General features: G+C 61.5%; 1 protein-coding gene across 1 annotated transcript; it reads right to left on the reverse strand.

Annotated features, from left to right (window-relative positions):
- Window positions 1–4,348: 4,348 nt before the first annotated feature.
- FER1L5 (fer-1 like family member 5) lies at window positions 4,349–24,024 on the reverse strand. The gene is made up of 49 exons (XM_088179864.1): window positions 23,940–24,024; window positions 23,747–23,802; window positions 23,579–23,670; window positions 23,390–23,498; window positions 23,176–23,304; window positions 22,969–23,097; window positions 22,830–22,892; window positions 22,477–22,527; window positions 22,223–22,253; window positions 21,352–21,551; window positions 21,166–21,277; window positions 20,621–20,700; window positions 20,437–20,520; window positions 20,274–20,317; window positions 19,861–19,937; window positions 19,698–19,774; window positions 18,972–19,085; window positions 18,523–18,667; window positions 17,877–18,124; window positions 17,636–17,727; window positions 16,666–16,864; window positions 16,086–16,238; window positions 15,386–15,529; window positions 14,998–15,161; window positions 14,628–14,920; window positions 14,195–14,424; window positions 13,826–13,999; window positions 13,394–13,505; window positions 13,084–13,161; window positions 12,832–13,013; window positions 12,302–12,418; window positions 12,105–12,203; window positions 11,502–11,651; window positions 11,234–11,432; window positions 11,018–11,106; window positions 10,887–10,928; window positions 10,696–10,806; window positions 10,161–10,292; window positions 9,926–10,081; window positions 9,752–9,843; window positions 9,187–9,363; window positions 8,533–8,681; window positions 7,781–7,920; window positions 7,252–7,340; window positions 6,955–7,050; window positions 6,543–6,684; window positions 6,362–6,461; window positions 5,929–6,152; window positions 4,349–5,845 (listed from the first exon to the last, which is right to left on the reverse strand). Exons 1-49 carry the CDS (start codon window positions 24,022–24,024, stop codon window positions 5,732–5,734), a joined length of 6,165 nt encoding a protein of 2,054 aa, XP_088035990.1. The 3' UTR covers window positions 4,349–5,731.
- Between the last annotated feature and the right edge of the window lie 886 nt (window positions 24,025–24,910).

The following is a 24,910-nucleotide window of genomic DNA, read 5'->3' on the forward strand; positions in this document are numbered from 1 at the left end:
ATAACTCTCATTAGTTATGATCATCAATTTCGATTTCTCCTTGTGCTGATAGGGTATTAAGTACCTTAATAGTTTCCTTACATTTATTTCTTCTACATTGAACACATAATGGGGGATACCCACCATAGGAATGACACCATCACAACTCAGTACAATATGGACACCTTTTTTTTTTTTTAATGAACGGGCTACAATTTCACCCCTTCTGGTGACTCAAAAGACTGCATTAATTCTTCTAGGGCTTGTCCAAAGAGATTGGGGGATTCTGTAAAGCCCTGAGGCAATACTGTCCAACACAGTTGTTGTTTCCTGCCCTTATCAGGATCTTTCCATTCAAAGGCAAAGCAATCTCTGCTCCTTTCCTCTAATGGGCATGCCCAGAAGGCATCTTTAGATCTATTACACTATACCAAGTGTAGTCAGGGGACAACTGGGTAAGAGAGTGTAAGGGTTTGCTACTACGGGAAATGTGGTAACAGTTGGCTGATTTATAGCCCTCAAATCCTGTACCAACCTGTGGGGACATACATGGTTCCAAAGCCCCCTGTTGCAAAAGGTTTTCTATGAGAGGCTTAAGGCCCTGTCTCCCTTCCAGTGATATTGGATATTGATAAACAGGGTAGGCAAATCGGGGTCAGTGATTTTCACTTTGATAGGTTTCATTTTTAACTTCCCTATTTCTCCAGGGGTGTACCACACCTCAGGACATATTTGCTTCTCGTCCTTTTGGGTTAAAGCAAAAATTTTAAGCTGCCCTTGGGATACTTCAATTTTCAAATCTAATGCTATTATTAAATCCCTCCCCAATAAATTATTTTCTGCCTCTGGCAGTAACAGCAGATCTTTTAATTCAATTTTGTTCTGGGTCTCAATTTGCACATTTTTAATAATAGGGACCCGAAATGGTTCACCTTTTGCTCCAGCCACGAGTGCTGTTTCTATACTAGGTTTACACCCTTTTGTTAGGTGCTTAATTGTGGATTTTTTGCTTTCTGTATCTACTAAAAATTCCACCTCCTCTCCCTGGGGACCAATCCTTAATCTTATCAAGGGCTCTTTGGATGGTATGGTCCCTAATACATACAGCCCCTGACACCCCTATCCATCTTCCTGGAACATTTTTTCATCCCGTATCCATTCTTTACAATTTTTCTTTATATGACCTTTCTTGTTACAGTCAAAGCAGGTTCACCTTGGTGAATTATTTCCTGCTTCATTTCCTTGTTTTGGTGGGGTTTTCGTGGTTTCCCTCCCCCTTTCTGCTGGGTTTCTTTCTGTGTTTCACGAACTGCAGCTATGAAGATTTTTGCTTTTGCTTTCTGCTTCTCTTCATCCCTCCTTACGTAAACTTTTTGTGCTTCTCTTAGCAATTCCTGTAACCCCCGATCTTGCCAACCATCTAACTTTTCTAATTTCTTTCTAATATCTCCCCATGATGGAGCAACAAATTGGGTTTTGAGGAGTGCCTGACCCACTTGTGTGTCAGGGTCTATCCCGGAGTACATTTGGAGATTTTTCCTCAGTCGCTCCAACCAGTCAGTCGGGGATTCGTCCTTTTTTTGTTGTTCACTGAAGGCTTTATTAATATTTTGTCCTTTAGGAACTGACTCTCAGATACCTTTAACGAGTATCCATCTTAAGTCCGTCATATTCAGGCGATGGACATCATTCTGATTATCCCAGTTAGGATTATTTAATGGCCATTTCTGGTCTCCCCTAGGTCCAATCTGATGCTCCCAGTCCCATACCCTCATTCCAGCCTGTCTGATCATTTCCTGTTCTTCCATGGTGAATAGGATACTTAATATAGATTGGAATTCCATCCAAGTATACATACTTGATCCGAGGAATTGATCTAGTCTCTCCGATACTCCTATAGGATCTTCTAATAGTTTTCCCATTTCTTTTTTAAAGTTTCTCACTTCCCCTGTGTTCAAGGGAACATTTACTAATCCAATTAAGCCAGCCTGTTGTCCTGCTAATGGCACTTCCCTCAGGGGGTAAAGGCGAGCCTTTGTGTCGTTATCTCCCTCCTCTCTGGTGATTCTATCTCTCCTGGTATTCCTTTGACTGGAGCGAGTTCTTAGAGCTGTGGGAGTACCAGGAGGAGAAGTGGGTGCGTGGAGGGGGGGTCTCCTGTATTTTCTGTATTATACGGAGGTGGGAGATTATCGAGGGGTTCCCAGGTAACCTTTTTTTAATCTTCATCCTCTTTTTCTTTTAAAGTCTATATCAAGGATGGCTTGGACTGTTTTGCCCACAGGGCAGCATACTCACATTCCTCTCTGTTCAATGGTTCTTTACAAGCCACATATGTGTTTAATGCCCGACAAATCCAACCCTCAAATGATCCCAACATGGGCCAGTATAGGTTATCTTTACGGATCGTTTCTCTGGTCCATTCCACCATGCAATATTGAATCAATTTTTCTTTACTTTTTCCTCTGTATATTGCCCCTGTGTCCCAACATCTAAATATTACTCCCAAAGGGCTGCCTGGTGCTATTTCTGGCAAACTACTTGTTTTGTCTTTATTTTCCCGGTCTCCCTGTGGACCAAATGAACTTGAACCTCTTCGTGGGTCCCTGGGACTCAGAATCTTACTCTCTCTTTGTCCCATTTTTACCTCAAGGGACTGTCTTGAGGTGTTTGTACTCCCCGATGTGTTCCACCCGAACCCCTGCCTCTCCTTGGGTCAGGATGGACTGGAACCCGCCTCTACCTGGGCTGGGATGGGAAAAGCAGCTTTTCCCTTCTCACTCCGTGACTGGTGTGTTGCAATCTGCTTTTCTTTTCCTCCCCCTTCCTCCCCTCCCTGGGTCCTGCCTTTGCCTGGGCTAGGATGGGAAGGACCTGGCCTCTGCCTGGGCTAGGATGGCAAGGACCTGGCCTCTACCTGGGCTAGGTTGGGAAGGACCTGGCCTCTGCCTGGGCTAGGATGGGAAGGACCTGGCCTCTGCCTGGGCTAGGATGGCAAGGACCTGGCCTCTGCCTGGGCTAGGATGGGAAGGACCTGGCCTCTGCCTGGGCTAGGACAAGAAAAGCAGTCTCTCCCTTTGTGCTCACTCGCTTCGTCCGGTCACCGGCCAGGTCCCTCGCGGGATGCTGCAAACACGGATAGAAGGACTCTGCTCTCGCTCCGCAGCAAAGGCCACGTCTCATTCAGGCAAGCACACAGTCACCCCCACCAAACCACACAGATACTCACAGTCCCATGCTCCCGTCTGGGTCTTCGTGCACGAGAATTCCAGGTGATTTTGCCGCGGTCTTCCGGGGAGATTTTCCTTGCTCAGTCTCTATGGTGCCGTACGTCGATGGGTCCCGAGAATCACTGACGAACCGGGGCCACAGCAGTGGGGCGCCTCCCCGAAATTGCAGTGCCTCTCAGGGCTCCAAGGACGGCCCGGGTTTTGGCACAAAATTGTTATAAATGAGAGACAAAGTCTCGATATTCGGCAAAATTTAGATTGCTTTATTTGATATAGAAAGAGCAAGCAGCGCCCTGGGGAACGTGAGGGGTCACCGCCCACTCCACGCTCCACCCAACCTCGGTTTGCAGCCTCTTCTTATACTGTGGGTTCTCATTGTAATCTATAATTTTTGGGTTCTTGTTGTCATAAGCAGTGGTGGTTGAATAAACATCCTTAGACAAATTCACAAAGCCTTTGGGTGATAATCAGTCACAGATAGCCATCTGGGCCTTGGAGATAACCACCAGAGAAGTTCTGGGAGTCTGGTTTTTGGGATAGGCAGTATTGATCAGACAAAGGCAGGAAGGGCTTTTTGGGAAGTCCGATTTTGTAAGCTGGTAGCCGATACAACTTATTTGGAAAACATAACATAACATATTATAATATAACATAATACAACATAATATAACATAACAAGGTGATTTAAAACAGAATTATTTTATCATATAATTTCCATTTTCTAGTGTCCATGCTTCACTTCAGAGCTTAGTATTTTGCTTTATACAAACCCCAATACTTTTGTGATTAACACGAATCTTTTATCCATTACCACACTTGGAAGCTTTTCCCCAGGCTTCAGGTCAAATCCTGTGTTCTTTTCTAGACTTTGATTTCCAGGTCCTGTCCCGGTGCCTGCGGACATCCCCGGTGCCCGGGCCGGCTGCGCCCAGGCCCCGCCCCCCCAGAGCCCTCTCAGCCAATCACATCGCTCTCTCGCGCTCTGGCCCCGCCCCTCATGATTTCATAACAAAGCAGGGCGTTTTTGTCCCGCCCCTCATGTTGTCACTCTGCTCCCATTGGCTGCTGCTGGGGGGCGGGGCTTAGACTGACTATATAAGGCGGTGGCGGTCGCTACTGGGTCAGTTCGGTACCGGGGAGCGGGCGGGAACACAAGGGCCGAGGCTGGAGTCCCGGCTCTGCCCCGGCCCTGCCTCGGCGCCGCCAGCCCAGAGCCGCAGCACGGGGCGGTTGTGTGGGGATGACTGGGAGGGAAGAAGGGAAGGGGGATTGCGCCGATGCGCCGTTTCTCGCCGCTCGTGCGCCTTTTCTCGCCGCTACCCTTCTCGGGTATCTGCGCCCACCCCTCTAAATGGGAGTGGGACCGACACCACCCCCGGCTCAACAAAGGTAAGGACAGACAACGACCGGGGCAACGAGGAACCACGCCAGCCCCCCAAATCGGAGGGGTTTGGCCATCGCCCCGGCCTGCCAAAGGTAAGGACAAAATAAAATTGGCAAAAATCACACCTAGTGCTGTGCCTGATCTTTGCTTTCCCAACGAGTCACGCGCCACCCAAACCAACCACAAAGCCCCCGCCTGCCCCGTGGCAGAGGAGGATGGAGACCCCGGGGACGAGAGAGGCTCAGAGGTGGCACACTCGGTGTGGATTAGGGCTGGGTTTGGGCGGGATTGGGGCCAGAGGGGGTTAGGGCTGGGTTGAGGGAGCCAGTGGCACTGGAGCTGGCATTGAGGTGAGGGCTGATGACGGTGCTGGGGTCAGGAACTGGGGCTGCGTTCGGGAGTTGCAGCCGAACCTGTGGCTGGAATATGGGCTGGGGTGGAGCTAGAGTTAGGGCTGAATTTGGGATCCGCTGGGGCTGCGGATCTGCTCCTCGAGTGGTGTCTGTATCCCTCCCCAGCCCACAGAGACGGGGACGATGCGTTGGTGGTGTTCGGACATGACTTTGTTCATGAGGGAACATCGATGGGCAGCTCCCTCGGCACTCCTGTCGGGACAGCGGCTCTGCAGCAGGGCGATCCCCTCCTGGCTGGAGAGTCCACTGAGGAGCGGGGGAGCAGCTCGGGGAGGAGTTTCTGAGCCAGGAAAGCGGGGAACTGGGCGGGGGGGGGGGGCTCCTCAGCCTTTTGTCCCCGTCCCGCCCGGGGGACGCTCCGTGTCCGGCTGCTCCTTGCCGGAGGGACGCAGGAGCCGGCGCGGGTCAGCCACCTTCAGGGTCAAAGAGGAGCCCTGCAGAGGGACACAGGACACTCAGGGCACGCTCTGAGTGCCGTGGGGGGAACGGGGCACTGGTGGGGCCGTGCTGACCGAGAAGAAGGAACGGAGGAGCACCAGGAGCAGCAGGAAGGCCGCCAGCCCCAGGCCGATCCACAGCAAGTAGCGCCAGCGGATGCCGTGGCGCACCAGGCTCACCGGGGAGCGCAGCCACAGGAACGAGGACTTGGGGCGCCTGCGGGGGACACCGAGCTCAGCCACCCTCGGGTCCCCTCCCCAGAGACCCCTCCTCGCTCCCCCTAGAGCTCACTTGGGCTCGGGCAGCGTGGGGTGCTTGTTGGGCTCCTCCCGACCCTTCCCCACCGGCCGCTCCTCGGCCTCCTGCGCCGTCAGCAGCTCCAGGCTGAGCTGCAGCTTCCCCTGCGGGACCCAGGGGGGCGGTTGGGGCGCAGGACCTGTCCCTGCTGCCCCCCAACCCCGTGACCCCGATGTCCCCAACCTACAGAGAGCCGCTGGCCGCTGTCCTCCTGCATGGTGCAGGGCCACCAACCCCGCGCCCTGCGCCTGCGGAACAGGTTCAGAGAGGAGCGCTCCAGCGCCGGGGAGCTGCACCAGGGCCAGGAGAGCCAGGGCCAGGAGAACCAGGGCAGGTCCTGCGGCGAGGCCCAGCACAGGCGGGGACTGCGGGCCGGCCGGGGCAGCCGAGTGAGCTCCAGCTCCAGGATCCCTGCGGGACGGCGAGAGGGGACAGCTCTGGCACCAGGGAGGGCTCCCTGTCACCAATGGGGTTTTCCTGTCACCAGTGAGTGCTCCCTTTCTTCAGGGGCTGTCCCTGACCCCTGTGGTGTCCCCTGTTCCCTGTGGCCGCTCCCTATCCCCACTTACTGTCCCTGTCCCCAGCAGTGTCCCCCCCCTCCCGGGGACACAGGGTCTCACCCAGCAGATCGTCCGCCTTGAACTTGTCATTATCCCACACCTGGAGGATGAGTTTGGGCGGCACCTTCAGCAGCGTCTCATCCGAGCTCCACAAGTGCTCCTGCCGAGGGACACGGGAGGGTCGCGGTGTCCCCAGGCCGTGTCCCCGCCCCAGCTGTCCCCGCCCCGGCTGTGCCCTGACCTTGCGGCGGATGGCGCAGAGCTTCTCGGCCGCCAGGAACTCGAAGGGGAACACGAAGCGCCAGTTGAAGGCTCCGTTCCCGTCCTGGGAGCGATAGTGGATGTCAGTCTGCTGCCGCTGCTCGGGGAGCCCGTCCAGCCACCTGCGGGGATACCGCTGTCATCCCCGTGCCACCCTGCAGGGGACATCACTGTCACCTCTGTACCCACCCCAGGCACCTGCGGGGACATCGCTGTCACCTCTGGGCCCACATGGATGGGGACACCCTGGAGTGACAAGGACCCTGGGGGTGGGTGACAGGGACACTGGGGGGGGGGGGGTAACAGGGCCTCTGGGATGAGCAGGACAAATGCTGGGGGGTGACAGGGACCCCGCGGTACTGGGGACAGGAGGGGACAGCCGCGGGGCTCACCCGGACACGTAGATGTCACTCATGCGCTGGCCCAGCAGGTTGATGTCCCCCAGGTCCGTGTCCCGCACCCTCCACACCACGCAGCGCAGCTCGTACCTCGCAGGGGACAGGGACATGTCACCTTCTGCCGGGGGTGGCCTTGTCCTCACCGCGGGTGGCTCTGTCCCCCTCCGGGGGTGCCGTTGTCCCCACTGGGATGGTCCTGTCCCTGCCCGGGATGGCCCTGGCCTCTTGGGGGTGGCCCTGTCCCCACCCAAGGTGTGTCCACCCCCCAGAGGTGGCCGGTCACTCACTCACCCCTCGGCCTTGCGGGGGTCGATGTTGACGGGGGGCCCGGGGGAGCCGAGGCTGGTGGGGAAAATGTCCACCCACATCTGCACCTTGCCCTGGGGACACACGGCCGGGCTGGCAGCGGCCCTCGTGTCCCCTCGATGTCCCCCTCATTGTCCCCAGGGTCCTCACCTATCCCCCCACACCCAGCCCTCCACTGGGTCCCTTTGTCCCCCCAGCCGCTGTCCTTGTCACCACCAGCCCCCATCACCCACTCTTGGTGTCGCTGTCACCCCAGGATCCCCAAATCCCCCTGGCACACCCTACACCCCATGGTCCCTGTCACCCTGGGGTCCCTCTCTGGCCACATCCCTGTTACCTCGGGTCCTATCACCGCCCTCAGGCCCTGTGTCACTGTCACCACGGTGTCGTTCCCCCCACCCCCCCATCCCCCGGTGTCCCTGTCACCACGGTGTCCCCCTCTCCGGTGTCGCTGTCCCCGCGGTGTCCCCATGCCCTCCCCTCAGTGTCGCTATCCCCGCAGTGTCACTGTCACCTGCTCCAGCCCGGGCTGGGCGCTGTTCTGGAGGCTCCGCGTCTCCAGGTGCTCCGGGACGAGCTCGCACAGGTTCAGCACGTGCAGGGCCAGGCGCTCCCGGGGCTCCCCGGGGTGCCGGAGCGGGGGGTGACCCCTCTCTGTGACACTGACCTGTCACCCACCCAGATCCCTCCAGAACCCCCAAACCCCACCAGACCCCCCCAGATCCTCCAAATCCCCAATCTATCTCAGATCCCCCACAAATCCCTCCAAAACACCCAATTTATCTCAGGTCCCATTCAGATGCTCCCAGAAACCCAAATTTACCCCAGACCGCCCCCCAGATCCCACCCAGATCCCCCCAGAACCCCCAGAGCCTCACCAGACCCTCCCCAGAACTCCACAAACCCTCCCCAGACCCTCTCAAACCCCAATTTACCTCAGACCCACCCAGACCCCCCCGAGCCCCAAAAATCCCCACCAGACCCTTCCCAGACCCCCGAACCCCCAAATCTCCATCAGACCCACCCAGACCCCCCAGAACCCCCCAAATCCCTACCAGACCCTCCCCAAAACCCCTCAAACCCCCACCAGACCTTCCCCAGACCGCCTCGAACCCCCCAAATCCCCACCAGACCCTTCCCAGACTCCCGAACCCCCAAATCTCCATCAGACCCACCCAGACCCCCCAGAACCTCCCAAATCCCCGTCAGACCCTCCCCAGATCCCCCAAACCCTCCCCAGACCCCGAACCCCCGTTCCCCGCTGACCGAAGTGCCGCAGCTCGAAGCTCTGCCCGTTGAGGGTCAGGGCGGTGCCCTGGGGGTTGAAAAGGGGCCCGGGCAGCCCCCGGGACCCCGTGAGCAGCTCCAGGGTCCGGCTGGGGCACAGCTGGTCCCGCCAGGCCTTGGGACCCGCGCTGGGGACAGCGGCAGGGCCGGGGGTCACCTCTGCTGCCTGTGTCCCCCCAGCCTCCTTGGCTCCCTCTTTGTCCCTCTCCAGACCCCCGTGTCCCCCCTACGTTCCCTGTCCCGCCCCCCCGTGTGCTCCCGTGCCTCCTCCTGTGCCCCCGTGTCCCTCTCCGTGTCCTCCATGTCCCCCAGTATCCCCTCCCCATGTCCCCCTCGTGTCTCCCCGTGCCCTTCATGTCCCCGCTCTGTCCCCTCCCCGTGTCCCCACCATGTCCTCCTGTGTCCCCTCCTTGTGCCCCCTCCTGGGCCCCCCGTCACCCCCGTGTCCCCCATGTCCTCCCGTGTCCCCTCCTGTGCTTCCCCGTGCCCCCATGTCCCCGCCGTGTCCCCTCCTGTGTCCCCTCCCCGTGCCGCCTCCTGTGCCCTCGTGTTCCCTCCCCGTGTCTCCTCCCCGCGCCTACTTTGTCCCGCTTTGTCCCCCTTGTCCCCCCATGTCCCCCTTGTCCCCGGGACACGCACGTGTGGTACAGGGTGGGCAGCCCGCAGTGGGCACGGAAGTGGGACAGCAGCCGGTTCTCCAGGTCGATGGTGGTGCTGCCGATCTCCTGGTCCGGTGGCATCTTGTCGTGGTCCATGATTGTCACCCGCAGGTCTTTCTCCAGCGGGATTGTGGCCGTCAGCTCGAACATCCTGGTGGCAGGAACGGCGTCAGCCCCAGGGCTGACATGGGGACAGGGGACCCACGGGACAGGGACAGCTGGGGGCACAGGGACACGGCAGGACAAGGAACGGGACAGGTGGTGGCACAGGGATCTGGTGGCACACCAGCACAGGGAATGGGGACCGGGTGGCACCAGGCCAGGCTGGCACAGGGCCACGCTGCCACCATTGGGAATGAGCCACCCCAGTACCCCCCTCTCAGTGCCAGGGCCCCCCAGCCCAGCGCCACCCCGGGGGTGACACTGTCACAGGCCACCTACCCTGGGGTGACAGTGGCAAAAGCCACCCACTCTGGGGGTGACAGTGCCAGGGCCGACCCACCCCGGGGGTTACACTGCCGAGGGCCACCCTGCCCTACCTGCCGAAAACGGGCTCCAGGGTGTTGGGCACGTACTGGTCCCTGTGTCCCAGCGTCTTCTTGCCCAGCGACACCCGCACGTAAGGATCGCTCTGGGGCACGGAGGGGACACCGGGCTGGCACCGCGGCCAGGAGCCCCTGCCCGGCGCCCCGGGGGTCCCGCGCTGTCCTTACCAGCCCGGTGACATCGCAGGGGGACAGGCCGAGGGCTCGCACGATGTAGACCCGCACCAGGCACTCCTGCGGGGCGCTGGGCGGCAGGCGCTGGAAGCAGAGGGGCGGGGGGCACGCTCCGGCCGCCTCGGGCACGGGGTAGATGCGGAAAAGCCCCTGAGAGACCGCGCTGTGCCCTCCGGAGGTCCCACCCCCGTGCCAGGGCCCCACGGGGGGGGGGGGGGGTCTCACCCACCTTGAAGCTGCCCACGGGCTCGGGGTCCTGCCCGGGCGCGGGGGCGCGGCCCGGTTTGTAGAGGGGGAAGGTCTGGCAGAAATCCTGCAGCCCCTCGAACTCGGGCACCGCCTCCAGCTCGCAGCCGTAGATCTGCGGGGGCTCGGCTCAGCTCCGTGCCTGGTCTGGCTCCTGCCCCCGGCCCCGTCCTGGGGCTTCTCCCCACCGCAGTCCCGGCTCCTCCTTTTTCCTTGTCCCTTCCACTGCTTCATCCTCATCCTTGTCCCTCTCAGCTTCATGCCCCCTGTCCCTTCCACTGCTTCATCCTCATCCTTGTCCCTCTCAGCTTCATGCCCCCTGTCCCCTCCCCAGCTTCATCCCCATCTTTGTCCCCATTCCCTCCTCATCCACATCCCTGTCCCGATTCCTTCATCCCTGTTCTTGTCCTCACTCATCCTCCCCATCCCTGTCCCCAGCACATTTCCATCCTCATCCCTGTCCCAATCCCCAGCCGTTCCTGTCCCCATCCCAATGCAGGTCCCAGGCTCAGGCTCACCTTCAGTCTGTCCCCATTGGTTCCCCGCAGAGATTTGGGGTCCTCCTCCATGGATGCATAGAATTTGCTCCACCAGTCCCTCTCCTCCTCCTCCTCCTCGTCTTCCTCGTCCTGGTGGGGAGCAGAAGCAGGTGGGCACAGGTGGCACTGGTGGCCCTGGTGGGCCCTGGTAGCCCCGTTCTGGTGCCCACCTCGTCCTCAGCTCCGTTGTTCCTGAGGTAGCTGAGCAGGTCCTGTAGGGGCAAAGGGCTCTTGGGGAAACTGAGGCTCAGGGGCGGGCAGTGCCAGCGCCCAGCGGTGCCAGGTGACATGGGGGACTCACCTGAGCCATCCTGGCTGGGGCTGTGGCAAGGAAAAAGGAACAGCAACGTTTCCAGTGGCTGGAGGAGATGGGCAGGGAAAGGAGCTCGTCTGTGGGAGAGAGGGATCGACAGGGATGAGGGAGGGGACACCGGGGATAGGGCAGGCGACAGCTGGGATAAGAGAGGGGACAGCTGAGATAATGGGCAGGGGACAGCAGGGATGGGACAGGCGGTACCTGGCATTGACACAACCGTGTGAGAGCCATTGCCGGCATTGCCAGAGCCCAGGAGCTGCCCGTGGCGGGGCGGGAGGCAGCGGTACCGGCCCAGGTCCCTGACGCTGGCCTGGCCCAGCAGCAGCCGCCGCTCCGAGTCCGCCCGGTCCCAGAGGCGCAGGCGGATGGGCGGCACGAACCGCTCCTCCTCGGGCAGCGCCTGCGGAACACGGCCGGGTCACCCGCGGGGACACCGCGGGCCGGGTGCCCCTCGTGGCTCCCCACTCACCAGGGTGAGCACGAAGGCGTTGCTGGGGAAGTTGGGGTTGGCGGCGATGTCCTGGATCGGGGGGGTCCACAGGCTCTGCTCCCCCCACTGCAGCTCCAGCCGCGGCTCCCGCGCGGCCCCGCGCAGCCCCCGCAGCCCCCAGGCCAGCACCTGGCGGGACACGCGGCCCCTGTCACCCCGCCCGTCCAGATCTGTGTCCCTGCCCCCATCCCTAACCCCAGTGCTGTGCCTGTTCTCATCTTAGTTCCCGTTCTTGTCCCTGTCCTGCCTCCATCTCCTGTCCCTGTCCTCAAGGAATCCCCAGGACTTTCAGTTCTGTCCCCATCACTGTCCCATCCCCGTCCTCATTCTTGTCCCCGACCCACCTTTATCCCTGTCCCATCCCTGTCCCCATCCCACACTTACCCCTATCCCATCCCTGTTCCCATCCCATCTTTATTTCTGCTCCATCCCTGTCCCCATCCCACGTTTATCCCTGTCCCATCTCTGTCCTATCCCTGTCCCCATCCCACTTTTATCCGTGTCCCCCGCGGGCCCCGCCTCCATTCCATTCCCTGCTCCCCCTTGTCCCCACGCTGTCCCCTTCCTGGAGGTGGCTCCCACCTCCAGTGCCACCCTCTGCAGGTGCGGCCGCAGCTCCTTGGGGATGCCGAACTCGTCCTTCCTCAGGGGCAGGGGCCCGAGAGGAGTCGAGGACCCGTCCTGCAGTGAGGGGGGGACACAGCGACAGTGGCACCCCAGCCCTGGGCGCCCTCTGTGTCACCGCTGTCACCCGGTGTCACCCCGTGCCACAGCCTCACCTCGGGCTCGTGCAGGAGCTCGAAGGCGGCCAGCAGTTCCCCGGCCGGGCCCCGCGGCCCCTGCAGGGGATGCGGCTGCAGCCGGGGCAGCTCCCGGTGTCCCACGTCCAGCCACACCTGCGGGATGCACACGCACCTCCCCAGGAAAACACCGGAGCCCTGCGAGGCAGCGCCTGAGAGGGGCTGGCCCACCCAGGGGTGTGCCTGTCCCTCCATCCCTGACCTCTCTGTTCTTCATCCTTGACCTGCCATCCTTCCATCCCTGACCCCTCCATCCCTGACCCCTCCGTCCCTCCATCCCTGACCCACCATCCTTCCACTCCTGACACTCTGTCCTTCCATCCCTGACCTCTCTGTCCTTTCGCCCATGACCCCCCATCCTTATCCATGTCCCATTCCTCATCCATCCCTCTGCTCCCATTCCTCCATCCCTCCAGCCATTCCCTCTCCTCCATCCTTCTCTTCACACCCCATCCCTCACCCACCCCTTTCACCCTCGGTCCCGCCCGTGCCCGGAGTGTGTCCCGTACCTGTCCCCGCTGGTCCCACACCTCCACCACCACGGGCGGGGGATCCTCCCGGACGCGCCGGGGGTCCCCGAACAGCAGCACCCGGGGGAACAGCAGCGTCTGCTCCCAGCGCGGGTCCAGGGCCCCGCGCACGGCCCGCGTGCGCTGGCTCAGGGACACGAACGACACGTGCGCGGTGGCATCTGGTGACAACGGCACAGTCAGCTCCCCGGGCTGCCAGCGGGCCGGGAGCCGGGGGCGAGGGGGTCCCACCTATGGAAGTCCTGGCGCTGCTGGGGGCCAGATCCAGCGCCTGGAAGATGTAACAGCGGAGCTGGAAGCGGCCGGGCCCTGGGGACAGGCGGGGGGTCAGGGGTGGCCGGCAGCCCCCGGGCCCTCCCTGTCCCTCCTGGCCCTTCACGAACACTCCCCGGCCCTTCCTGATCCCCTCCCGGCCCTTCCCGGTCCCTCCCGGCACTTTCCTGGTCCCTCACCGGTCCTTCTCCCCCATCATTCCCGGTCCCTTCCAATCCCTCTCAGCCCTTCCCGGTCCCCCCGGTCCCTTCCGGTCCCCCGGGCTCACGTTGGAAGGAGCAGAGGATGAAGGGGGGCGGCTGCTGCAGGGGTGTCCGGGAGGAGCCCCCCGGCAGCTGTGGGGCCACAGCTGGATTGTCCTGAGCCGAGTCCTCGGTGTCCTGGGAGAGGACAGGAATGGGCTGGGGGACCCTGCTGTCCCCTGGCCCTGTGGCATCCTGTCCCATGTGCTGCTGTCCCATCATGGCCCAACTCCACAGGGCTCCATCCATCCCTCCAAACCTCCATTCCCTCCTTTCATCCCTCCATCCAGCCCCACATCCTTCCATCCCTCATTCGTCCATCCATCCATCCATCCATCCATCCATCCATCCATCCATCCATCATCCATCCCTCTCCCCTCCCCTCCCTTCCAACCCTGTCCCTCTCCCCTCCTCCCCTTCCCCCCCAGCCCCTTCCGGAGCCCCGTGCCCGTTCCTACGGGCACTCCCTGGAGCAGGAACAGCGGTGCCACGTTCAGGGGCTCGGTGGGGACCAGGCTGCGGTGCCAGCGGCGCCGGCGGCACCGGGGCCCCGCGGACACCTTGGGCTGGAAGGAGCAGCCCCAGAAGCATTCGGGCTGCCAGGCCTCGTCCTCCCACAGCTCCTCGGGGTCCTGTTGTGGGGCAGGGCATGGGGACAGCGTCACATGGGGACAGAGGCCCCAACATCCCCATCACCCCCTTCCCTGTCATCATAATCATCATCATCATCATCATCCCATCACCCCAATCCACCACCCTCATCCCCCATCACCCCCATCTTGTCACCTCCATCCTTGCCACCCCTCCTGTCACCTCCATCCCCTCACCCCCACCCTGTCACCTTCCGCCGTCACCGCCATCCCCACCGTCCCGTCCCTGTCCCTGTCTGTCACCAGGGTGCTGAGGGTGTCTGTGTCCTGCTCCCGTGTCCAGCTGTCGCTGTCCCTGTGGAGGAGCCGGACCCAGCGCCGGCGCCGGAGTGTGTGGCACTGCTGTCCCCTGCTGTGCCACTCTGCCGGGGGGCTGCCATCCTCCGTGCCCACACTGTACTGCCAACCTGCACACATGGGCCAGCTCCTTCCCTGCCGCCCCATCCCTGTCACCCTCATCCCTGCTAACTCCTAATCCCTGCCGCCCCATCCCTGCCACCCCATCCCTGTCACCCCCATCCCTGTCACCCCCATCCCTGTCCCCTCCATCCCCGTCCCTGTCACCCCGTCACCCCCCGCCCTGCTGTGCCCACCGGGGACCCTCACTCACCGTCCTCATCCACGTCCCCCTCCGTGTTCAAGTGCCAGTCACTGGTGACGCACCAGCTCTGGGGACACGCCACCTCCTCCTTCGGTGGCACCGCCACTCCCTTCTGCAAAGCCAGGCGAGAGCTGAGCCCCGTCACTCTCGTGTCACGGCCGCTGTCCCCCACTCTGTCCCCACTCACGGCGTCCGTGCTGGTGGTGCCGGAGGGGCTCCAGTCCCCGCCGGGATCGCGGCTCTGGTTCTCGTACAGCTCCTCTAGCACCGCGCTCACCGCGGGCTCCAGCCGTGCCAGCACCCTGGGGACACCAGGGGACAGCGCTGCCGTCACCGAGGGCCCCGAAGGGCAGAGGGGTGGCTGTCCCATCCCGCTCACCTCCGAGGCCGCTCCACGCTCCAGGGGCCGTCCCAGCGCCAGCCCCTGGGGGGCTGGATCTGCTCCGGGGGGGGGCCCGCCCGGCCAGAGCTGTCGGAGAACGCGGGGCGCCCCAAAAGCTTCCGGGGCCCCCATTTCCCCAGCAGGCGCGTCTGGTTCTCGTACTGCGGGGACACAGGCCTGGCGTCAGAGGACGCTGTGGGGTGCTCTCCCCTCCCGGTACTGTCCCCTCCCCGGTGCTGTGCCCTCCCAGGTGTCCCCTCCCCGCTGTCTCCTCCCGGCCTCCCCTCCCCGCTGTCCCCGCTATGCCCTCCCTCTGTCCCCTCCTGGCTTTGTCTCCTCCCCGCTGTCCCCGCTGTCCCCTCCCGGTGCTGTCCCCTCTTGTCACCGTCTCGCTGTAGAAGCTCAGGGTCCCCTCGAGCTGCCGGGCCAGGTCCCCGCTCTCGGCCACTCGTCCCAGCCACAGCCGGACCCGCACCTGGGCCTGGATGTCCCCGCAGCCCTGCGGCACCGAAGTGTCACCGAGGAGACACTGGGGACACGCGGGGGGACAGCCAGGGGACCCGGTGGGTGTGGAGGGCACAGAGAGGGGACACGGGGGGACACAAAGAAGGGATGGAGGGGACTTGGAGGAGATGAGGTGGGAATAGAGAGGGGACATGGAGCAGCGAGGAAAGGGGACATGGAGCAGAGACGGAGGGGACATGGGGGTTGTGGAGGGGACAGAGGGGGACATGAGGGGACGTTGAACAGGCACCAAGGGGACTTGGAGGAGACATGATGGGAATTTGGAGAGGACATGGAGGGGGTGTGGAGGGGACATGGAGCAGGGACAGAGGGGACATGGAGGGGACATGGAACAGAGAGGAAGAGGGACATGGAGGAGACATAGAGGAGACACCAAGGGAACACGGAGAGACACGAGGGGATGTGGAAGGACACAAAGGGGACACGGAGGAACACGAGGGGATATGGAAGGACACAAAGGGGACACGGAGGAACACGAGGGGATATGGAAGGACACAAAGGGGACACGGAGGAACGCGAGGGGACAGCAGAGGGACACGAGGGGACAGCGGAGCTCGCACCAGGAACAGGGTCAGGACCCTCCCGCAGAGGCGGCCGCAGGCGCCGGGGCCGCGCGGCGAGTGCAGCACGTCGGTGGCGGGGATACGAGCCGAGCCCACCCGCAGCTCGCCCCGCAGCAGCCACAGCTGCACGTCGGGGACACCGGCCTGGGGCTGCGGGGACACCGAGGGGACACCGCGGGGACAGGGGTGGCGTGAGAGTTACAGCATATTATATGTCACACTATGTTATAGGTAATTATATTGTATAATGTACTATAATACACTGTAATATACTATACTGTATTATAATATCATATACTATATCGTAATACAATTATATAATATAATATAATATAATATAATATAATATAATGCTATATTACATATTGTGATATTATTGCTATTAAATTATATTACATATATTATTATTTGGAACTGTCAGACACTAATTTCTTTGCTACAAACACGCCCAAAAGTGAAAAACTCCCCCATCAGTGCCCTTGGAGGCCGGAATTTCGTGGCCCGCCCCCAGGGATAAACTCCGGACTCTCGAGCACTGGGGGGGTTGGGTGGGTCCAGTTTGGGGTTTGGGTCGCACCTCGATGGCCAGCGCGGCCACGCGCCGCAGCCACCCCCGGGCCACTGTCCCCAGGGTGTCCCCGCGCAGCTCCGGCGATTTTTGGGGATCGGCCTCGGCCGCGCGCCGGAGCTGCCGCAGGAGGAGGCGCCGGGAGCTGCGGAGCTGCTGGTCCAGGGCGGTCACGGTGGGCTGAGCCTCCAGGCAGCCCAGGGCGGCCCTGCGGCACCCAGAGCAGCCCAAATCACCTCAAAATCACCTGAAACCAGCCCCAAATCACCTCAAAATCACCCTAAACCAGCCCAAAGTCACCCCAAAATCAGTCCAAAATCACTCGAGCCCAGGGCATCCCTGTGGCTTCCAGACCAGCCCAAATCACCCCAAAATCGCCCCAAAACAACCCAAAAAGAGTCCAAAATCAGCCCAAAATCAGTCTAAAATCACCACAGCCCAGGGCATCCCTGTGGCCTCCAGAACAGCCAAAATCACCCCGAAATCACCCTAAACCAGCCCCAAATCACCCCCCAAATCGCCCCAAAACAGCCCAAAAGCAGCCCAGAACAGCCCAAAATCACCCCAGCCCAGGGCATCCCTGCAGCACCCAGAGCAGCCAAAATCCCCCCAAAATCACCCCAAAAACGCAGAGTCAACCCAAAACACCCTAAAATAGCCAAAAATCACCTCCAAATCATGCCAAAACCCACAGAATAACCCCAAAATTCACAGTTTTACCCCTAAAATCCTTCCTTTGCCCCAACAATTCCCCGGTTTTCCGTCAAATGCTCCATTCTCCCACCAAAAGCCCCAATTCCACCCCAAATACCCCACGTCCCCCTCATCCCATTTCCACCCCAAATTGCCCTCCAGAATGTCCCACTTTCCCCCAAAATGTCCCAAAGTGTCTCAAATTCCCCAAACTCCAGCCCCGTTTCCCCCCAGATTCCCCATCCCCCGGCACCAAACCCCGATTTTGGGATTTGGGGTCACTCACGTGCAGTCATGGGCCAGCTCCCGCAGCAGCCTCGCCCTGATGTCCCCCGCGGTGTCCCCGTGGTGGCACCGCAGCTCGGCCAGGTTCCTCTCCTGGGAACGGCCCCAAACCGATCCCAAACGGATTTGGGGTCACTCTCACCCAAAACCATTTCCAAATGGATTTGGGATCAGTCCCACCCAATTTTGGGGTCTGTCCCACCCGGGTTGGGTGTCAGTCCCACGCGGGTTCGGGGTCTCACCAGGTGCTGGCACAGGGCTCGCAGGAGGTTCAGGCTGTCCCAGCGGTGCCCGGCGTCCTCCCACAGCGAGGTGACAGCGGCCACCGGTTTGTCCCCAAACCACGGAAGGTGGTGGTAGAGGTTCCCTAAATTCGGGAAAATTGGGAAAATTGGGAAAATCGGGAAAATCGGGGTCAGAACGGACTCGGCCACGCTGGTGAGGGGCACCTGCAGCTTCCGGGGATCATCCGAGATTCCCAAATTGTTCCCTGATCCACAGATGGCATCATTGAGGGTGACACTCCCCAGGACCATCCAAGATTCCCGAAGTGTCCCCAGCCCATAGGAGACACCACCCAGGTGAAAAGCCCTGGATCCATCCGAGATTCCCAAAGTGTCCCCTGACTCACAGGGTGACATCGAGAGTGACACCCCCAAAATGTCCCGTGACCCACAGATGACATCACCCAGGTAACACCAATCCCTGTCCCCAACCCCAAGGCACCCCCCAGTCCCACACAGCCATGAGGACCGAGCACTTTTTAAATAATTACACTAATTAACAGTTCCCAATGTTTTCCCCACTGCCACACCAACCCCTTTCCCAGACCCGGCACAGAAAAGTGACAGCGGCCCCGGTGCCACCCCGGCCGTGTCTCCAGCTCACCGTCGGGCACGGGCAGTCCCTGTGCCGTGGTGGTCGCGGCGCTGCCGATGCCCAGCTCGAGGCTCAGTGGCTCGGGGCCGCCTGGCACCATGGTGGCCGAGTAGAAAACCCCGCAGAGCCCCAGCTGGCAGCGGGGCAGGCGGCTCTGCGGCGAGGCAAAACCCCAAAACCACTCAGCTATCCCCTGGGGGCGGAGGTGGCACTGCCCCATGTACCCGCGTCCCTGTGTCCCCGCGTCCCTTTGTCCCTATGTCCCTGTATCCCGTGTCCCCGTGTCGCTGTGTCACCATGTCCCTGTGTCCCCGTGTCCCCATGTTCCCGTGTTCCTGTGTCCTCGTGTCCCCATGTCTCTGTGTGCCCTTGTCCCCGTGACCCATGTCCCCATGTCTTTGTGCCTCCATGTCCCCCTGTCCCTGTGTCCCCATGTCCCCCTGTCCCCTTGTCCCCACCTGTGCCCTGTCGGCATCCACGGCTGCGATGGCGTCGCGCTGGCGCCCGGGCGGGGTCCCCACGTGGGTGCAGAGCTCCAGCAGCAGCCGGCCCCGATAAACCAGCCCCGAGTCCTGGGAAACGAGGTCGGGGTGTGGGGTGTCCAGCTGGCACCCCAAATGTCCCCTAAAGTCCTGCCCCAGAAATCACCATTTTCCCTCAAATGCCCCATTCCCATTTCCCCCATCCCATTTTCACCCCATTCTACATTCCCCCATCCCATTTCACCCTATTCTCCATTTCCCCCATCCCATTTCCACCCTATTCTCCATTTCCCCATCCCATTTCACCCCATTCTCCATTTCCCCATCCCATTTTCATCCCATTTTCCATTGCCTCCTTAAGTTCTGCATTTTCCCCAGCAATTCCCCGTTTTTGCCTCCAATGTCCTATTCTTTGCTTCCCCCATCCCATTTTCATCCCAATAGTCCCATTGGCCTTGAAAACACCCCAAATTCCCTTTCCCATCCCCCAAACCCTCCCTGACAATCCCAGAATCCCATTTCCCCTTCCAAACACCCTATTTCCTTCTCCATTGTCTCGTTTTCACCCCAAACGTCCCATTACCCTCAAACACTCTTCCTCTGCCCCAACAAGCTCAGTTTCTTCACAAATGCCCCGTTCTCTCCCCAAATCCCCTATTTTCCCCCAAAATCCCCCCTTTTCCCCAAAATCCCGCTCCATACCCTGGCAGAGTCAGGCCGGGGGCCGTAGAAGGGCAGGAAGCAGGGCCCGAAGGAGGGCAGGAACCCGGGGGTCCCCTCTGGGGGCAGAGAAAAGGGGGTTGGGGCTGGGAGGGGGATTGGGGTCGGGCTAATGGGGACCCCAAAACGGGACAACCCCGCTCACCCTCCAGCTCGTCGGGGTCCCGGGAGATCTGGGACAGCCGCAGGGTGGCCCTGCCCAGGACCTTGCTCCGGCACGACCTGGCGGGGGCACGGTCACAGGTCCCCCAAGCACGTGGGGTCCCCCAAACCCAGCACTGTCACCCAAAACCGATACTGTCCCCCAAATCCAGGCTGTTCCTAAACCCGGGGGCTGTTCCCAAAACCGAGGGATGTCCCCCAAACTCAGGGGTGTCCCCCAAACCCAGGATTGTCCCCTAAACCCGGGGACGTCCCCCAAATTCAGTACTGTCCCCCAAACCCGGGGATGTCACCCAAACCTGCGGGATGTCCCCCAAACCTCGGGCTCTTTCCAAACCAGAGGGATGTCTCCCAAACCTGGAGGTGTCCCGCAAAGCCGGCGATGTCCCCACTCACCCACGCAGGATTTCCAGCAGGATCTCGTCACAGATGGGGGGCAGCTGCGGGCAGAGAACAGCTCCGAACGCGGGTGTGGAAATGGGGGCGTTCCCCTTTTTGGGGTGCCCTCGTTTGGGGGCAGGGGGTGCGGGAGCTGTGTGGGGCTGGGGGCGCTCCTCACCCGCAGGGGAAAGAACAAAACCTCGTTCCACTCGGGGCTGGCATTGGGGGGCATCCCGCGGGTGCAGAGCTGCGGTGGGGACAGCTGTGAGCCCCCGAAAGGGTCCGGCACCCCCAGAGCAGCTGGACACCCCCAATTCCCTTCCTGGCATCCCCAAATCCCCCATTCCCTGTCCGGCACTCACCGTCCTGCCCGCAAAGCCGACCCGCACCGACAGCTTGGCCGAGCCCGTGGTGCCGCCCAAGCACGGCCGCGCCGGCTCCGCTGAGCGGGGATGGAGAACAGAGAGGTTTTGGGGGGGTCCCCAAATCTCCCCCAGTTCCCACCCTGTAGCGAGCAGGGGGTCCCCAAATCTACCCTTTATCCCAAATTCTCTGTGGCAATCACAGGGGGTCACCAAATCCACCCTTCAGCCGAAATTCCCCCATGCCCACCTTGTGATGAGAACGGGTGTCCCCAAATTCACCCTTCACCCCAAATTCCCAGTGTGCCCACCTTGTGGTGAGCAGGAGGAATCCTCAAATCTGTCCCCACTCCAAACCCCACTGTCCCACCCCAGTTCCCCGCTGTCCGACCCAAAACCCGGCTGTCCCACCCCTGTTCCCCGGTGTCCGACCCCTATTCCCCGGTGTCTGACCCCAAACCCTGATGTCCCCACCCCAAACCCCAAACCCCACTGTCCCTACCCCAATTTCCCGCTGTCCCTACCCCAAACCCCTGTGTACCCACCCCATGGCAGGTCCTCGGCGCGGAACACGCGGATCTGCAGGGTGGTGGCGCAGGGCGGTGGCCGCAGCAGGTTGGCCTCCACATCGTCGTTCCCCGCCGGCATCTCCTGCTCCTTGGGGGGATGTGACAGCGTGGGGGCCTCCCCCAGGAGGGATTTTGGGGTTCGGGGGAGGGCGGGGCCCTCACCTGGGCGCGCTCTCCGGCTCGGCGAACTACCAGGCTCACCTGCAGCCAGCCCTGGGAGCGGCCGTCGCGGTGCCGCGGGTGCTGCAGGCTCAGCCACTTCCAGCTCAGGCTGCGCCCTGGCACGGCGGGGATGGCGAGCAGCAAGGTTTTGGGGCGGTCCCCAAATCCATCCCCACCCCAAGTCTCCCCCGGTTCCCACCCTGCAGGGAGCGGGGATTCCCCAAAGCTACCCTTCATCCCAAATTCTCGGTGTCCCCACCCTGTGATGAGAAAGGGATTCCTCAAATCGACCCTTCAGCCTGAATTCCCAGTGTCCCCATCCTGTGGTGAGGATCCTCAAATCTGTCCCCACCTCAATTCCCCGCTGTCCCCATCCCAATACCCGTTAACCCTACTCCAAATCCTGCCGTCACCTCGGTGGCACCAGAGCCACCCCGCTGTCACCCCAGGTTTCACCTACAACCCCCCCAAAAACGGGCAGTGTTCCCCCAAAATGAAGTCTCACTCCTGGCCAGTGCCGGTCTAAAACAGCCCTCAAAATGTGTCACCCTGGTGTCACCAAAGCCACCTCAGTGTTACCCCAGGGCCCGCCTAAAACCTCCCCCCAAATCTCACAGAGTTCCCCAAAATCACCAATTTCAGCCCCGGCCAGGGCCTGCCTAAAACAGCCCCCAAAATGTGTCACCCTGGTGTCACCACAGCCACTCCAGTGTCACCCCAGGGCTCGCCTGCAACCCCCCCAAAACGCACGGTGTTCCCCCAAAATGAAATCTCACCCCTGGCCAGTGCTGGCCTGAAACAGCCCCCAAAATGTGTCACCCCAAAATGTGTCACCCAGTGCCCCCCAGTGCCACCCCAACCCTCTCGTTACCTGGGGCAGAGTAGATGGTGCCGATGTCAAGCTGTGGGAATGGCAACGGGGGTGAGAGTGCTCTGACACCCCATTCCCAAAATCCCACTCCAGACCCCGCCATTCCTGACACCCCATTCCAGACCCTCCATTCCCAATCCCCAATTCCAATGCCCCATTCCCAATGTCCCCTTCCTGATCCCACATTCCCAAACCCCAATTCCAATGCCCCATTCCCGATCCCAAATCCCAATCCCCAATCCCCCACTCCTCACCTCGAAGACACCAATGACGGGTTTGGTGCAGATGTTTGGTGAACGGAGCACCTGTGACGAGGAAGGGGACATGACTGTCCCTGTGTCCCTGTCCCTGTGTCTGTGTCCCTGTCTATGGGTCCTTGTGTTTGTGTCCCTGTGTCCCTGTCCTTGTCCCTGTATCTGTGACCCTGTCTGTCCCTGCGTCTGTGTTCCCATGTCTCTGTGTCTGTGTCCCTGTCCATGTCCCTGTGTCCCTGTCCGTGTCCCTGTGTCCTCATCCTTGTGTTCCTGTCCTTGTGTCTGTGTCCCTGTGCCTGCACTTCTCCCTGTCGCTGTGTCCCTGTCCCCCTGGTGCTACCGATCCGTCCCACCTGGATGTGGATGGGCTGTGCCACCAGCTGCTCGGGCGTCTGGCGGAAATTATGACAAAACACCTGAAAACCAGAAAAAGAGACAGTGAGGGCAGTCTGCGGGACAGTGGCTGTCCCCGCGTCCCCTGCGCGGTGTCACCTCATTGAAGTAGGGGTTGTTCCCGCTCCGGCTGCGCGTGCGGAAGTTCTGCTTCCCGATCTGGACCTTCACCACGGGTTTGATGTCATTGCCCCGCAGCTGGCGGCCCTTGATGATCCTCACCCGGACCTGCGGGGTGGCACTGACGTGGTGGCCGCGAGGGGACGTCACCCCCGGGTGCCACCGTGCCTGCGGCGGGTGTCATACCTGGAAATCCTCTTTCCTGTCTGCAGGGGCCATCGCCGGTGGCTCTAGTGTCACCTGTCCGTGCGCGGTGACGGGGACATCCTCGGCCGTGCCGTGGGGGTCGTAGTAGCAGCGAAAGGTGACGGTGCACTGCGAAGGGACAGTGACATGGGGACAGTGTGACACGGGGACAGTGCCCGCTGGCACCCTGGGGTGGTCTGAGGTGGGGGCTCACCCCCGTGGGTTGTTCTTGGTAGTCCAGCAGCGGGATGTCCCTGAGGGCCATAGGCAGGCTAGGGGTGGCCACCAACTCGTTCAGCGACACGGTGGTGGCACCCAGGTCCCTGTGGGAGCGGAAGACACGGTGAGGGTGGCCGTGGAGAGGGGGGTGGCCCCAGAGTGTCCACCCAGGGCTGTCACTCACCCCTGGGGCAGCGGGCAGTCCCAGCGCCGCAGGCGCAGGCTCAGCGTGTCTGTGGCACTCAGGCGACACGTGTCCAGCGGCCACACCAGCTCCTGACGGGGGTGACACGGGTCAAGGGGATGACCCGATGTCCCTGTGCCACCACGGGTCACCCCGGGGCTATCTCACCTCATTCCAGGTGAGGCTGCGTTCCTCGGGCACCACCTGGGTTCTCCTGGGGACGCCTGTGTGGGGCAAGAGGGGTGGTGGCACCTCAGGCTGGGGACGCTGGGGTGCCAAGGGAAACCTGGCACTGGCCCCATGCACGGGCAGTGAGCGTGGCAGTGGCCAGTGCCACCCGGTGTCCCCAGCCCCCCGGTACCTCGGAAGCAGACGGAGAGCAGGACACCGGGACCGAAGCCGGTGGCCCCGGGAATGTGGACGGCGACCACGTGGCACCGCAGCATGGCCACGGAGCACTGGCCCCGGGGACTGAGCTGTCACCAGGAGGCTGCCACCAATGGGCCACCCCCGAGGTGCTGCCACTGGTGATGGCAGCAGGTTTATCACCAGGGGTTGCCACCAATGTGGCACCGCCGAGGTGCTGTCACCGAAGCAATGGCTGCAGGTTTGTCACCAGGGAGTGCCACTAATGTGCCACTCCCGAGGTGCTGCCATCAACGGGCTGCCACCAACGTGCCAGCCCCTCTGTCGCCAGCGATGGCTTCAGTGCTGTCACCACGGGGCTGCCACCAGTGTGCCACTCCCGAGGTGGCGGCACCGGCTGCAGGCTTGTCACTGAGGGGCTGCCAGCGCTGTGCCAGCCCCAGGTGCCACCATCCCCTGGCGAGCAGCAGGGCGGTTGGGCTCCCGTGTCCCGCGGTGCCAACGGCGGGGCCGGAGCACGGACTGTGGCGCGGGCGGCTCTGTCACCCGGTAACTGCTTCCCCGTGTCCCCACGCGGGACACTGCGTGACCCCACGCGTCCGCGCAATGTCCTGTGCGGGGCTGGATGAGTCTGGAGTGTCCCATGGGGACACTCATGGGGACATTCCCGGGGACATCCCAGGGGACATTCCCCGATCCCCATGGGTCTCTTCCCACGGGGCCATTCCTGGGGACATCCCTGCCCCCCGCGGGTCCCTTCCCATGGGAACATTCCTGGGAACATCCCAGGGACATTTCCTGATCCCTGCGGGTCCCTTCTCGTGTGGACATTCCTGGGATGTCCTCAGGCACATTTCCCGATCCCCGCGGGTTCCTTGGGAGCGCGCCCCGCGCGCGCGCGCTGAGGGGCGGCGGCAGAGGCGGGAGCGCGCCCCGCGCACGCGCGCTGGGGGGAGGCGGTGCGAG

This window comes from Sturnus vulgaris, chromosome 28, assembly GCF_052056855.1.
Source record: "Sturnus vulgaris isolate bStuVul1 chromosome 28, bStuVul1.hap1, whole genome shotgun sequence".
NCBI lineage: Eukaryota > Metazoa > Chordata > Aves > Passeriformes > Sturnidae > Sturnus > Sturnus vulgaris.